Here is a 15,687-nt window from a genome sequence, read left to right as displayed (position 1 = left end):
AACATTTTACAGGTGACTATGAAGCTCAACACCGTCATTTTACAGGTGAGAAAACGGGCTCAGGGAGGCAAGGAAACGGACTCAGGGTCACACCTGGCCTGTCAGTCATAAAGTGGGGCTAGGACCCAGGTGCTGAGCTGTACCCGTTAGTTTGGATCATGATGATGGCTGTGTTTTCAAGATCAGCTGTGGGAAATGTTTCACCCACACTTCAAACTAATAAATACTTCATGGTTCAACAGGGCAGCTAACCTGAGGGAGAGAACTGGAGGAGAGTGTTCCTCAGATCGACGAAGAGCTTCCCACCATAGCTGAGGGGAAACAAGAAGCTCAGGGGAGGAGGAGAAGACAGAACTAAGAGGTGCTGGGCCCCACGCCGAGGACCAAGGTGAGAGACGCCAGGCACTTACCTTTTCTTTGTCACTTGCTTCCCTGGCCACTGTAGAGCCCTGAAACAGAGATGATGAAAATAAGCACACGTGAGGCACTGGCTTCACGTGAAACCTGCAAACACCCCAGGGCAGAGCGCCAAGCGCTGACCGTGCTCTGTCCCCTCCCTGAGTGAGTGTGCACTGCACCCTCTGTAGGGGTTTCTGGCTCCAACCCTTTCCTTCTTGGTATCACCTGTGCTGTCTTTCCCCTGGTTCCTGTCCTCCTGGTGGAAATAAAAAAACCCAACAGTCATGTGAACGATGCCTTTCTAAACTCAGGGTCAGACCACACTTTCCTCCTTACGTCACCAGAAATGGTTGGTTTGAGGGTCTTCAAAGTACAGTAGGCCATCGCTTGGCTGCAGTGACCACTGGGCACCAGGGCCTGTCTCCCATACTGCGTCCTGTAGGTGGGGCATCCTGGCCCCTGACAGCCCATCTCTCTGGCTCAGGGTTCCTGATGACCTTACTTCCTCACTCACCCTAAGACCCAGTGGGCCTTTCTGGCCCCTTTCATGTTGGAGGTTCCTTCAAACACATTTTTACTCACACCCTTTTGTGCCTCTAGGGTGAGCACAAAAGGTATAAGTAGAAGAAAACACAGCTTTCGTTGCAGTAGTTCTACTCTACTGCACTGGTTTTCAAATAATGCCCTTGGTTCTGTGTTGTCCAACATGACCAAGTCTGTCTTAGATGCTGATGGAGTGGTAGGGCTTTAGGGTAGAGTTTAAGAACAGAGACTGTCCTCTGTTTGTGAAAGATCTTAATGCAAAAGAAACATTAGGAAATGAATGGCCAGTAAGTCCCTAACTTTGGTAATATTAAACAACAATGAGCATTCCTCCTCTGTGTTCCTTGGTGGCCGTCACAGTGTCTCATGCAGCAGCACCCACGTTTGCCAGGTAAATGGCTGGGGAAGGATCACAGCCCAGCACCAGACACCCAAACTATGACCAGAGGTCAGTGGCACAAGCTGCTTGTCTGTTTATTAAATACACATTTATTGGCCTGGAATACTTGCATTAGCCAGTCATTAAGAGAATGTGTATGTGACTTGGGAAATGTTCAAGTAGCTTCTAGATTGGCCACTCTTAACATTTTTACTCTGTGACCATCTTGCCTTCAAGCAGCTCAGGCATTAGTTAGGGTGTGTGTCACCTGTCGTTCACAGATGGAGACACTCCTCCTACAGGGGAAAGGGGCCAGGCCTGAGCCAGGGGCTCCCCCGTGCCAGTTCATCATCATCCCCACACTCAGTTTTCCCAGGTCTGGTGGATCTAAAAGACCCTGCTGGGCCAGCCCAGGATGCTGCTCGAAGCTTCTTAAGGACACGTTGGAGAAGCACAAAGCTGCCCCAGCAAGTGAGGATGAACCCTGTGAGTTGTCCGTGAAGGAGAGCCCTGTGGCCAGCCAAGCCCAGCAGCTGTCACTTGCAATGGTTTGTTTTCCTTCCTTTATAGGGTCTTGATTTCAGGCCACAATATCTTCCTTTACACAATGACTGTTAATAAAGAATGTTCCTTTATTTTAAAAGAAGGAAGGGGTGAATACTCGAGTATTAAATACTTATAATACCTGGGTACTGCATTGTAATACTTGAGCAGTTCCTATGCTATGGGCAAAGGGAGGAAATTATTTTTGTATCTTTAACCAAGTTTTTAGTCTTTGTGTTTTTTTCCCCCTCCTTACAATATAATTTACTCTGCTTCTGATTCTCAGTGATGCTTCATCTCTATGTAAATGCAGATCATTAGCCTGGAAAACTCATCCAGATTTAAATTCATTCAGAATTAAAAAAACAAAATTAGAGAAGTCAGTCAAAGCCACGAGTTTGAGCCATGAAATGATGCCAGGCGCCCAGGTTCCCTCACCACTCACGATGGCAAGTACTGGTGAGAACAGAGTTTATTCTATAAGCTAAAAAGGGAGATGAAACCAGGACATCCAAGGTTAAATTAAAACCATAATAGCCAGTCTGTAACTTACATCAAGATACGCTGACTAGATGTCTGCTTGAATGAGGCACTCTTTGAAGCACTTCAGGGGGATAAAGTGGGACCCAAAACAGTTGTCTTTAAGAAACGTACTAGTAGAACGGAAGAGAGCGAAAATTCATCTACCTCTTCTTGTATGCATTATGCTGGACGTGACACAAACATATTACACTAATCCTCTCAACCCAGCAAGGGAGGTAAACCCATCTCTGTTCTACAGATGAAGGAACTGTGGCTCCTACAGGTTCAGCATCTCGCACCCAGCTAACGCGTAGTAAGACTGGGACATGAGGCTCCTGACGTGGGAGTCAGACCAACAGACAGACCTAGTACTCAACGGGACGAGCTAGTGACACTTCAGAGGGCCTTGTGAGAGAGAGGGTTCCAAAGAGCCCTGAGGGTTGCTGGGATTTCCAGGGAACAAAACAGCTGCGACTTGGAGGTAAGAGCAGACTCCAGAGGTAAGAGATAAGCCCGGAACATCTCCCCTCCCTTAGACCAACATTTCGGAAAGCATAGTTGAGCACCCAGGGGTGCTGCAAAGTCAAAAGTGTCTTTATAATAATGTGGAGACAGTCTCTGCCTTGACATTTACATGGATACTGCAAAAACAATGGTTGGCAGGTTAGCACAGATCCAGCAGTGGCACCGAATGGTATTAGTACTGAGTTTGTCATACGACACATGAGTATCCTTGAGGAAGCAATGGCATCTGTTTTGTTAAATCTTGACGCTGGATGACGTACCTTCTCAATATTCTGCATAGGGAGTATGCCCAAAGCTCTTTTGTTTATAAAGCAGGTAAGTTTAAGGACAGTCATCTTGGTGATGGTTTTGAGTTATGAGCTGAACTAGTTACTTTTTTCCAGAAATCATTTCTACATGAAAGGACAACTGGAACCTGTTTATTCCATTCTGGGCATCTGACAGGCACTTGCTCAAAGAGGAACGAAGCTGCTGGCTCAGCTTTGTGCTGTCATTTCACAGGAAACCCACTGGTAAAATTTAAGCTTTCAAGTGAAAATGAAAACTTTTAAAAACTTGTATCCACCACTCTGTGCTTGACAGCTTCTCAATATATAAAGGCGTTTCTAATGAGGCAGGTGGTGATATTAATGTGGCTTCTTGATACTGTTTAATGAAACGTGTGAGTATTTGGAAGAGCTCATAACTCGGTAAACCCATTGTTCAAAATGACGAAAGCATGATGCCCTCAGATCAATGCGTGCAAACAGACTGATGGGTTTTAAAAAGTTCACTGATGTGATTTCAGATTCCACACTGTAACTCAGCTTTGAGAAATTACCACTTGTCAGGTCTAGGTGTGCCATCCAAGAAAAACACCCACAAATTTCTGAAAAAGTTAAAAACCCCTCCCTTTTTCCAACTACATATTTGTGTAAGGTCTGATTTTTTTCATACACTTCAAGTAACATGATAGCAGAAGCAGACAGGACATTTCAGCTCTCTCACCAAGGCAGACATCACAGAGATTTGCAAAGATGTAAAACAATGCCACCTGTCCCACTAAACGTTTCGGTTTGAAAGATACTTTTCATAAAGATATGCTAACATTAATAGTTTTACTATTTTAAAAAACTAAGTTAAAAAATGTTTCTCATTTCTAACATTGTAAGTATTAGTATTAACCTACATATGCAGCTTTTGGGGGTCCTCTTTTAAGAGTGTGAAGGAGTCTGAGATCAAAAAATTTGAGACTGACTGATGAAGACCAGAGGTTGGCAGATGTTTTCTGGAAAGGGTCAGAGGGTAAGTGTTTTGCGCTTTGCGGTCCAAAATGGTCTCTATGGTAACTACTCAACCCTGCTATTATAGTGCAACCACACATGATAGAGAAACCACAGGCATAGTGGGACTCCAATAAAGCTATTTACAAAAACGGCCAAGTTGAACTTGCCATGCAGGCAGGTCGTAGTACGCCAGCCTCTGACCCGGATGTTGTCTACATCAGTGACCTCAGAAGTCAGCGCCCCTCACTCCACAGTCAGAATTTCCAGTGGTCTACCTCCCACTCCAAATCTTTGAAACAGCCTGTCCCTCACCTCCTGATTCCAAACTGCATCCTTTCCCCATCCTTCCTGACTTTTCTTCTCTTCATGGCATTCATCAGTTCCTAGCACACCATGTGACTTACTTATCTGTCTTTGCCCACCAGAATGTCAGCTCGTTGAGGGCAGATTTGGTCTGTTTTGTTCATCATACTGTTCCCAGCACTTAAAAGCAGGGCCTGGCACATAGCTGGTGTTCCATACATACTAGCTCAATAAATTAGATGTGGTATCTCTCATAGGTACAATAAGAAAGTAAGAAAATGAAGTTGCTCAATTGTGTCCAATTCTTTGCAATCCCATCGACTATAGCCTACCAGGTTCCTCCAGCCAGGGGATTTTTCCAGGCCAGAGTACTGGAGTGGATTGCCATTTCCTTCTCCAGGGGATCTTCCCGACCCAGGGATCAAACCCAGGTCTCCTGCATCACAGGTAGATGCTTTACCGTCTGAGCCACCAGATCCTCACTTAACACGAAGTGCACTGCTGGCTGCCCAGTGCTTTGAGCTCTGGGTGCCTCTTAAGTGCACAGCCTGCTCAGTTACACACAACATGGATGAACAAGCTTAATGAACAAAAAAGTAAAAATCTTACCTTTAAGTCGTATTTCCTATATACAGATAAACGGTGGCTGAACACATTTCTTGTAACAATCACATATATTTCAACTCCATCCACATTAAGCCGGTACATGCCCAGGAACTGGGGAAGAAGGGTGATCCCATGACATTCCACTATATACTGCATAGGAAAGAAAGAAAGAGAGGGGGAGGAAATGATCCAGTCAAAAGCTGTTTGTTCAGATAAAAAATAACTCCTCTGCCTATGGTGTTTTACAAAGTGATAATGGCTTATACAACCATTAACGTCTTCTTTACAGAAAATGACCATGTTTATACACCTGAAGACCAGGTCTGAGTGCACCATGCAGACAGATAAGAAAATCTATCTCCAGAGATACGTTTTTCTTAACATTCCCAACTAATTTGTATATAATGGCACGAGGCGAGAGGACAAGTGACTAGTCCTTTCTATAACTCCTTTAAAGTGAAATCATGACCTGGGGTCTCCATCTTCCTTCCTAGAAGCCTTGATGATGACTTTACGAGGTTCAGGCAGCATCACCTGGCCACTATGATCAATGCCTTTGATAGTGTTAAAGTTGAGATTACAGAGGAAATTGTGGAGAGAGCTCAGTGTTAGAAGCTGGGAGAGTCAGGCTCTGTTTTCTGTTTCTTATTGGGACTCTAATGTTTAAATTGCCACCAGACAGTCTCCCAGAGCAATAGAAATAAAAACAAATGGGAGCTAATTCAACTTACACGCTTTTTGCACAGCCAAGGAAACCATAAACAAAATGAAAACACAACCTATGGAATGGGAGAAAATATTTGCAAACGATGCGATCGACAAGGGCTTAATTTCTAAAATATACAAATAGCACATACAACTCAACAAAATAAACTCAATCGAAAAAAACAGAACACATAAGTAGACATTTCTCCAAAGAAAACACAGATGGCCACCAGGTACATGAAAAGATGCTTAAATCACAAATTATTGTATGTATGTGTGTGCCCAGTCATTTCTGACTCTGCAACCCCATGGACTGTAGCCCACCAGGCTCCTCTGTCCATGAAATTTCATCCAGGCAAGAATACTGGAGTAGATTGCCATTTCCTCCTCCAGGGGATCTTCCCGACCCAGGAACTGATCCCATGTATTCTTAAGAATCCCACTGATTCTTTACCACTGACTCCCCCCCAGAGGCCCTTCATCCTAAAGTATAAAGAGCATTAAAAAACAACCCATAACATCCAATCTAGGTGTGTTTAAATATAAATCGTAACTGCCATAAGGGTGTTTCCTTAAAAAATGAAAAACAGTAAAGAGCACAAACTTTTGCAATTTTTACTCACAACGCTGCATAATAAATGTGATGTAAACTTTTGAACATTTCTTCTTTCCTTTCTTAGACATGTTATTTCAACCTCTCAAGGCCTTATCATGAAAATCCTTGATCTCACTTTATTGTTAACATAACTGCACTTATTTTGGGAAAACATTTTAATGTAAGACTCTGATGCTGGGAAAGACTGAAGGCAGAGTAGACGGGGATAACAGAGGATGAGTTAGTTGGATGGCATCACCGACTCCATGGACGTGAGGTTTGAGCAAGCTTCAGGAGATGGTGAAGGACAGGGAAGCCTGGTGCGTTGCAGTCCATGGGGTCTCAATGCATCGGACATGACTGAGCGACTGAACAACAAATCATTTCCACTACTTAAATGATTAAGTACTACTTAATCTACTTAAAACTTCTCTTGAAGTAGAGAGAGTTTTCTACTTAGATTTCTAACTTTTATGTAGTATCAACACTGGTTTCTCTGTGTAACTTACAACATTTTACCTGTAGCCATTCTTATTAAAGATGCAATATTATTTTTAAGACACACTACTAAGTACTTTAAATAATATGGAAAAATAGAAGGACAAATTTAGAACTCTGACCTGGGAAATAATACATCCAGGTTCAGCTCTGCAAACGGGTCTTTGATAAGTGAAGATCAACTGGAATATAACTGACTTTCACAGTTTTTTTTAAATTGTTTTTCAGTACAGTACTAATCTGACATCAGCCTAGTTAGATTCACTGCCATTTTTGCTACTAAACAATTATTAGAGAAATGCAAATCAAAAAACTACACTGAGGTGCCACCTCATGTTGGTCAGAGTGGCCATCACATTAAAAAATCTACAAATAACAAATGGTAGAGAGGCTGTGGGAAGCCGCCTGCACTGTTGGTGGGAATGTAAGTTGGTGAAGTTACTGTGGGAAACAGTGTGGAAGTTCCTCAGGAAACTAAAACTAGAATCAGCACGTGACCCAGCAGTCCCACTACATATTGTGTGTATATCCAGACAAAGACAAAACTATATAATTCATCAAGGTACACGCACCCCTGTGCTCACAGCAGCCAAGGCATGGACGCCACCCACATGTGTCTCAAACGGACGAAGATGATGTGGCACGAAGATGGCAATGGAATATTTACTCAGTCATGAAAAAGAATGAAATAATGCCACTCGCAGCAAATAGATGGACCTCGAGATTATCAGACTAAGTAAGCAAAGTAAGTCAGAAGGAGAAAGACAAATTCCATATGATACTGCTTCTATGTGGATGTGAAATATAATACACGTCATCTACAAAACAGCAGACCTGAGGCTGCTGAGCGGGGGACGGATGGAGGAAGCAAAGAACGGTGGTTTGGGATTACTAAATGCAAACTATTACACAGAAGATGGATAAACCACAAGGTCCTGCTGTATAGCACAGGGAACTATATTTGATATTCTGTGACAAACTATAATGGAAAAGAATGTGAAAAAATACATATATATGGGCTTTCCTGGTGGCCCAGTGGGAAAGAATCCACCTGCCAATCAGGAGACACAGGAGGCTTGGTTTCAAGATTTTACATATATATACACACACACACACACACACACACATAATATATATATATGTATCAGTGAATCACTTTGCTATACATAAAAAGTTAATGCATTGTAAATCAACTTTACTTCAATAAAATTTAAAAAATATGAAAAAATTAATACTTTTTTGGATATGTTAAAATGCTTACTTTGTAGATTTACAAGTGACATTAAATAAAAAATTCATGTCAGTGAAAGAAATAAAAAATTGCCCACCAGAGCAGTGGTGTGAAGCTCTGCAGACAGATGGACACTCTCTGGCCCCACACTGGATTCATCACTGGACAAGTCAATCCCAGCACTGACACCATTTCCAAGAGAGTTGCAAAAACACAACGTATGTCCATCACTCTTCAATGACCATACCCTAAACGGCCACCAGATGGAGACACTTTTCAAAAGACCATCCTTACAAACTGGGTCCCACTGTACTTTCCAAAGTTAGGTTTTCCTTTCTTTAAAACGAGGGGGAAAGAAAATTCTAAAAAGGTTCTTTTATGCCTTTGATGTATGTGATATCGCTAGGATAACTTAGCATGAATTGTACCTACTGTTGTAAAAATTGTACTTACTGTACCTGTTTACCACAGATGGCTGGAAGAATAGTCATCATGGTAATGGTGACATTTAAGGTAACTCCTTCATTTAAAAAAAAAAAACAATCCTCAAAATTTTCAGTTGTACAATGCACTTTTATAAAAGAAAGTAATCAGGATGCCCTGTCACACACTTTAGAGGTAGACACTGCAATAATCAACTCTGATAATAATAAGCCATCGTAAGACTTTTTTTTTTAAAGCCTTTAATTTTCATCATTAAAGAAAAGAAGTACAGCATCAGTGTAGGAGTTTGATTTTTGCCACCCAAAGTTTGGAAGATTTTAAAGATGCTTCTGCCCTTAAAAAAAAAAAAAATCTTACATAACTGAGCTACATATTTCAATACGATGGCTTTTTCTGAGTAGAGTTTCACCCCCAACTTGTTCTTAATCTGAAGTCAGATCAGAGGAAACTTTTCTATTTCTCGCCTTTCAAAAAACAATAAACTTGAGTTTTGCTAATACAAAACAGGTGGTAAAGAGCTCTTGGCTGAAAAGAAGATTTCTCACATCTGATGTAAAGAAACAAAAGGATTGGTTGGTGCCTCTGAAGAGGGCCGGCTGGCTGGGCCTTGGCCGCATGGAGGCTGGGGGAGTCTAGCTGCTTAAGTTCGGCAGGAAGGATGTAGGTTCTGGAGCCAGAGAGATGATATGCAGGGGCGTCCCGTTGCCTCCATTTACCAGCTGTGAGGCCTTGGGCAGCTTACTAAACCATCCTGTGTTTCAATGTCATTTTCTAGAAAACAAGCACCGTAACTCCTACCAAGAAGGTTAGGGTGAGGGTTACAGGTGGCAGGGTGTCAGCACACCCCAACAAGGCCGGTGTTCTGTGCTGCTCTCTCTCCTGCCGAAGAGGACAGTGATCACGGTTACTCCTGACATTCAGAACTCCGGTAAGGAATCTCAGTGTCAGCCCATATGCTCTGTGCTCCAAACTGACTCACAGATGTGCTCTGAAGTCTGCCCAGAGGGAGCCTCTGCAGAGGTGATCTGAGGGCCCACGCGACATGCCCCCTGCCCTGGGGGGCACACAGGTTTCAGTTTGGCCATTCAGCTCCCTCCCCCTGGACCCCACCCCTTGTGCTATTTTGTTCAGTTTAGTCTCATCACGGCCTATCTTTTAAAAGTCCCGCTGGCAGAACACGTCCCTTTGATCCAAATCTCTGTACAGAGCCATGGAATGCCCGGATCAGTGTGGATACCACTATCCATACTGACGAATATGTGAAAGACACCTGACTACTACACAGGAAATCACTGATGCGCTTCCCCCCTACCCCCACCCCAGGGAGAAACACATGTACATATTATATTCTGCAAGTCCTCTATCTTTAAGATTAAATAAAATAATACATATTTATATGCAGAGTACATCATGAGAAATGCTGGACTGGAAGAAACACAAGCTGGAATCAAGATTGCCGGGAGAAATATCAATCACCTCAGATATGCAGATGACACCACCCTTATGGCAGAAAGTGAAGAGGAACTCAAAAGACTCTTGATGAAAGTGCAAGTGGAAAGTGAAAAAGTTGGCTTAAAGCTCAACATTCAGAAAACGAAGATCATGGCATCCAGTCCCATCACTTTATGGGAAATAGATGGGGAAACAGTGGAAACAGTGTCAGACTTTATTTTTTGGGGCTCCAAAATCACTGCAGATGGTGACTGCAGCCATGAAATTAAAAGACGCTTACTCCTTGGAAGGAAAGTTATGACCAACCTAGATAGCATATTCAAAAGCAGAGACATTACTTTGCCAACAAAGGTTCATCTAGTCAAGGCTATGGTTTTTCCTGTGGTCATGTATGGATGTGAGAGTTGGACTGTGAAGAAGGCTGAGCACTGAAGAATTGATGCTTTTGAACTGTGGTGTTGGAGAAGACTCTTGAGAGTCCCTTGGACTGCAAGGAGATCCAACCAGTCCATTCTGAAGATCAGCCCTGGGATTTCTTTGGAAGGAATGATGCTAAAGCTGAAACTCCAGTACTTTGGCCACCTCATGCGAAGAGTTGACTCATTGGAAAAGACTCTGATGCTGAGAGGGATTGGGGGCAAGAGGAGAAGGGGACGACAGAGGATGAGATGGCTGGATGGCATCACTGACTCGATGGACATGAGTCTGAGTGAACTGCGGGAGTTTGTGATGGACAGGCAGGCCTGGCGTGCTGCGATTCATGGGGTCGCAAAGAGTCGGACACGACTGAGTGACTGAACTGAAAACACAGATCAAATATGATTCACCTTATCAGAAAGTTTCTACATGTTCTTAATACTCAAAAGCAAGGCTCACCTATGAGGCTTTGTTGAACACATTGCAACACAGAGATTTAAAAAACTTAAAACTCCTGAGTTTGTAATCATGTACAAAATCACAACCCCCAAAAGCCTATCATGTTAGATTCCAGTATTGACAAGCAGCAGTTGGTCCCAAAGGTTTAGAAAGCACTCCCGCATCAAACTGCAGGAGCGAAAACCTCCCCCATGAATTGAGTTTCTGGGTGGGAGCACTGGGAAAAGAAGACCCTGTTTCATTTCAGAGGAGGAACGTCCCACTGGGTCTGTGAGCACCTGGGCCGGCAGACCACCAAACTGGAGCATAAGGGTCACTGCATGTGGGAGTTGACACAGAGAGGCCCAGATAGTAATCCCCTCGGGTTCTTCACCTGCTGACCCACTAAATGCTGTGCACACACCCTAACACCAGTGGGCATGTCTCAGACGGCTCCCCCACCCCACAAATTCCTGGAGGTTATCCCACATCTAGGGATGCTGTAAACACAGGGCCACAATCCCACTGCTTGAGCCTTCCTGGGCCAGCACCATGAGCACTAGCTGTGTGACCTTTGGGAATTATTCAACCTCTCTGTGTCTCTGCATTTGGAGAAGAGGTGCAATAACAGTACTTAGAGCACAGGGGCTTTGTGAAGGGTAGGAAGATCAGGGAAACGGCGCTGGGGGGACTGCGATGACTCAAGCAGGAGCCAGGTGAAATCCAGACCCTGGGGCGAGGGGTGGGGGAGGCAGGCAGGAAGGAAAGGGTGAGGGAGGCAGGCTTCACCTGACGTGCTCCTCAGGTGCTCCCTGAGAAGTGGGTTCTATTTAAATGCGGGCTAGGGACTCCCAATTTAACGCATATCTCCACAGAACAGACTTTCCAAAAATGAATAATGTTTATGTGTGTGCATTTTTTAATATAAAGTATGATAATACTTTTGTAAATACAGAAGACACTAAAAATCATAATTCTCACTTATGTTGCTATTAGGATCAGAACTCTGAGCACTTCCCCTTCAAAAGCTTAATCACTCACAAATTAACAAAAGAACCTGTAAATAAATGCTTCAAAAATTATTTTAAAAATGTGTACTGGGGCACTACAGTCTCATGATTGGTTTTTTTGTGGGGGGCATGAGCACCCCTTATTTTAATAGTTAAAAACAGCCTCAGCATCTATTAATTTTTTAACATTGTTGATTCGATCACAAGACAATCTAACAATGAATCTTTGCTTCCTCCCTTTTACACACTTAGTTTCCAATTCCTGTTGGAAGAATGGAGAAATAGGGACTACAAGCATGGAGAAATAGTGACTTAATCCTGAGGGTCACTCTTTAAAAAGGTGCAGAGGAATTCTCTGCTGGTTCAGTGGTTAGGACTTGGTGCTCCCACTGCCGGGGCCCGGTTTGGATCCTTGGTCGGGGAACTAAGATCCCACAAGCCTCACAGCACAGCCAAAACCAAAAAATAATAGAAAGGGGAGGATATTTCTTTCACTTTCCATCAGCGTCCTGATGTGGCTACAAGGCAGCCCTCCTCACTGGCAGGGGACAGTGTTCCCTATCTGCCGCTTTAATATCTCAACCACTTCTGACCGGTGCCGTGCCCTACTGCTGCCCGGGAGACTCTTCTCCAGAGGCCAGGTGAGTGCGGACGTCTGTCCTCTGCCACTCTGAGGTCCCAAGGGAGGAAACGGACACAGATGGGCCACACACAGCAGCACTGGTCATCCAGCGTGGACCAGAATCGAGGGCACACACAGAGGGTGACGCCTGTTAGGGGAGTACCAGCCGTGTACACACAAGCCTGCAGAGCCTTCCTTTCCGTGGCTCCTCAGATCCCACCCTTTCCCAGAGGCCTTCCTATCTGTGGCCCAAAGCTGGCCAGTTATTTCCACCACTCGGTCCCTGGGGCACATTCTCTCCTATCAAACAGGGAAGGTCTTGTCTGGCACCTGAACTGATAGATGTTTGCAGTTCAGCCAGGACACTGACCTTCTATCTAAATAAGGTACGGAACAGTCCCAAATTTTTAAAAACTGACCCTGATCATCATTAATTCTTCGTATGCTTACTGTACAGAACTAAAACCATCACCAAGTATTCTTGGAGTCAGTGTCCATATTCTCAGTGTTAAACTTGCTGCATTACCTACGTTTGCATTTTAAAAATACTGTTTTTATTAAGTCTTTTCCACGTTAGCATTTTCATAGCTGGATGCCTCATGTCACCTCGGGCTGTAATTTTTCATGCTGCGACTTTGGTTTTTTTTCTAGAGTGCTTCTCAGACACTTGTATTTGCTGGCAATGTTCATCTGTAACCCATACAGTTTTTACTGTTTTCTGTCTTCTCTTAAAACAGTCTTCTTTAATATGACTCCTTGTTGTCATCAATAGAGGCAAATTTTACCTCTTCATTAGTCTCCCCTAGAACTTTTTTCCTGTACAGCAGCTTGTCAGAACTATAATGCTAAACTGACATGGTGAAATTGGAATTTTAAAAACATACAAAACGCAACAGCCACAGGGTCTCAGTTTCCTTTGCTCTTGGGTAGTCAACAAGAATACAAGTCTTATGAATCCCCCGGTCTGTTGCTTTTTCGTATGCAAAATGAAATGCCATTAAAAGATTCACAGCTGACTGAAGGTTTCAGCAGAGAGGATTCTAAGTGATGTACTGGAATGGATAAATATTTATATCTCTGCATGAGAGTGTGAACCTGGGCTCCAGCTCTTGAAAATTGCTGTTATTATCATGTTTCACTCTTTTTTTTTTTTAAGGGGCTTGAAGTGACAATTTAATATAGCATCAAATTAATACTTCAATGTAAAGTCTTGCTTCAGTTAATGTTTTTGAAAGGTTAAATTATCTGTAATTCTTATTGTGCTTCTGCCTGTGTTTATAGATCACTTCAACAATGTTCTTTACATGAGGCCGGGGCAGGGGAGGGGGGAGGCAAGGAGGGAGGGAAGGAGAGAGACAGAAAGAAAGAAAGGGAGGGAGGGAAGAAAGAAAAAACCAGCCTGAAACTAAGGATTGGTTTGTTTCAGAAGAACCAGACAAATAAATAATCCAAACATTTCTTGAGTTGATATTTTGGGAGAATGGTCTGTGTTAGTTACTATATTTTGGTTTCAAGAGTCATAAAAGAATGTAAGGATGACTCCATTTAATCTAATGTAAGTACAAAATTTTACTGTTTTTAAACTTAATAAAAATCAGGCTTAAAAGGAATAAACATTTCTCTGCAGTATTTACAAACATTCTTAGTACTGATATACTGCAGAATATATCTACATGCCGACACTGGTGCTCCGAGCTCAGTTTATTATACGACCGTAAAGACCCATACACAGCATCATCATGAGAGACGAGGTGACCTTGTGAAAAACAAACAAGCAAACACCTTATCAGGGAATTCCCTGGTGGGCCAACAGTTAGAACTCTGAGCTTTCACTGCTGAGGGCTCAGGTTGCGGAGCTAAGATACAAGCTGGTCGGTGTGTCCAAAAAACCAAAACAACTAAAAACAAACACCTTACCGTAAGAGAAGTTGGTGTTTACTCAGTGACTACAACTGAAATGGAGAAGGGCTGTCCCAAGCGTCATGGTGTGATGCACTCTGGGAAGCCGTGCTGTCCGGCTGTGGAGTGTGGTCAGCGGGCTTCAGTTGGCAGCTCCTCCTGGGTCCGCCTTCCTGTTCCTTGGGCCCAGCACGGCAGTGCTACACGGGGGACCCTGAAGGGCCCCACCGGCTGGCTGTGGCCTGTAGGGCCTGCCTGGCAGCCTGCCCTCCTCCTCCGCCCAATCCTCCTCCCTTCCTCTCCCTGGACCGGAGTCCCTCTCTCATCAGTATCCTGACCTCACACTCTGCAGGGCCTTCTACTCCAGTCAGTCACTCCTGAGAGTCAGCAGACACAAGAGACAGCAAACTCAGGACCCCAGGAATGGCAGAGGTTAGGACTACCGGAAATAGAACTGGAAGAGTTATGTATAAAAGCATTTGAAGAAATAAAAGGATACAATTTCAGTAATGAGTATATAATGAAAAATGATCAAGAGTGCATAGGTGGATTTTTTAATATGGAACTTCTACAAGAAAAAATACAATCTTTGAAACAAAAAAATCACTGGATAGGGGAGACCACGGATTAAAACAGCTGATGAGAGAATGAGGAGTGGGAGACACAGCTGAGGAATTAACCCCAAATTGAGCAGAGATGCTTGGAGACAGAAAAGGGGAAAGGAAAAGTGAGAGCCGTGGAGGCCAGAATGAGAATGTCCAGTCCACAGATGTTGGGGAGAGGTGGGGAGACAGACCGTATCCAAACACAAAAGAGCAACGGGATTTCCAGAAACTGGAGATCACCTGCTGCAGGAAACGCGTGCCAGCAAGTGGGCCGTGCGGCTGCCGGAACCTGGGGGCAGACAGCGATGCCCCGTCTGCAGAGCGGAGCTGGAGCGGTGCTCCCTGAGCCACAGGAGCCCCTCCTGGTGTTCCTGAGAGTGTGTGCAGCTCCTGAAGACACAGGCCCTGCTGCTACTTGCTGTGAATCTCACAGTTCCAGCTGTTTACACGTAAAACTTGACTGTGCTTTTCACATTTCCATCGGCTTCTCCTCCACAGAGAACAAAAAGAACCAGCAAGCAGACTCGAAATGTTTCTCCTGCTCCAGGGGGTGGGGCCCGCACTGCCATTTACATGGGCTCCATCAGCACTGCCCGTGACACGCGGCGTCTCAGGTCCACCCCGACCTACCGAGTCAGAATGTCAATTCTTACAAGCGGTGCGGGGGTTGTGTCTCCAGTCAGTAA

At 44.0% G+C, this 15,687-nt stretch overlaps 1 protein-coding gene and 1 long non-coding RNA gene across 17 annotated transcripts in view; one reads left to right on the top strand and one right to left on the bottom strand.

Moving 5' to 3' along the window:
- LOC147361070 (uncharacterized) overlaps positions 1-2,149 on the top strand; it is a 52,730-nt gene extending 50,581 nt beyond the window's left edge. For 10 of the 11 annotated variants that reach the window (XR_015139710.1, XR_015139709.1, XR_015139705.1 and 7 more), the window contains 2 exons: positions 243-388; positions 1,603-2,149. This is a non-coding gene — a long non-coding RNA (uncharacterized LOC147361070). Of the gene's footprint in view, positions 46-242; positions 389-1,602 lie in introns of all 11 variants that reach the window. The other variant, XR_015139711.1, reaches the window with a different exon arrangement.
- The window catches only part of PIP4K2A (phosphatidylinositol-5-phosphate 4-kinase type 2 alpha), a 186,428-nt gene that overhangs the window by 33,649 nt on the left and 137,092 nt on the right, over positions 1-15,687 (bottom strand). For all 6 annotated transcript variants that reach the window (XM_086334478.1, XM_086334477.1, XM_086334482.1 and 3 more), the window contains 2 exons: positions 5,089-5,235; positions 411-449 (listed from right to left, as the gene is read on the bottom strand). In XM_086334478.1, the coding sequence (XP_086190604.1) occupies positions 411-449; positions 5,089-5,235 (186 nt within the window). The remainder of the gene's footprint in view (positions 1-410; positions 450-5,088; positions 5,236-15,687) is intronic.

Source organism: Bos grunniens, chromosome 13 (assembly GCF_055505025.1).
Source record: "Bos grunniens cultivar Pamir isolate PY7600 chromosome 13, Bosgru_T2T1.0, whole genome shotgun sequence".
Classification (NCBI taxonomy): Eukaryota; Metazoa; Chordata; class Mammalia; order Artiodactyla; family Bovidae; genus Bos; species Bos grunniens.
The sequence above is the reverse complement of the archived record's forward strand: the minus strand, read 5'-3'. Positions and strand labels throughout refer to the sequence as shown.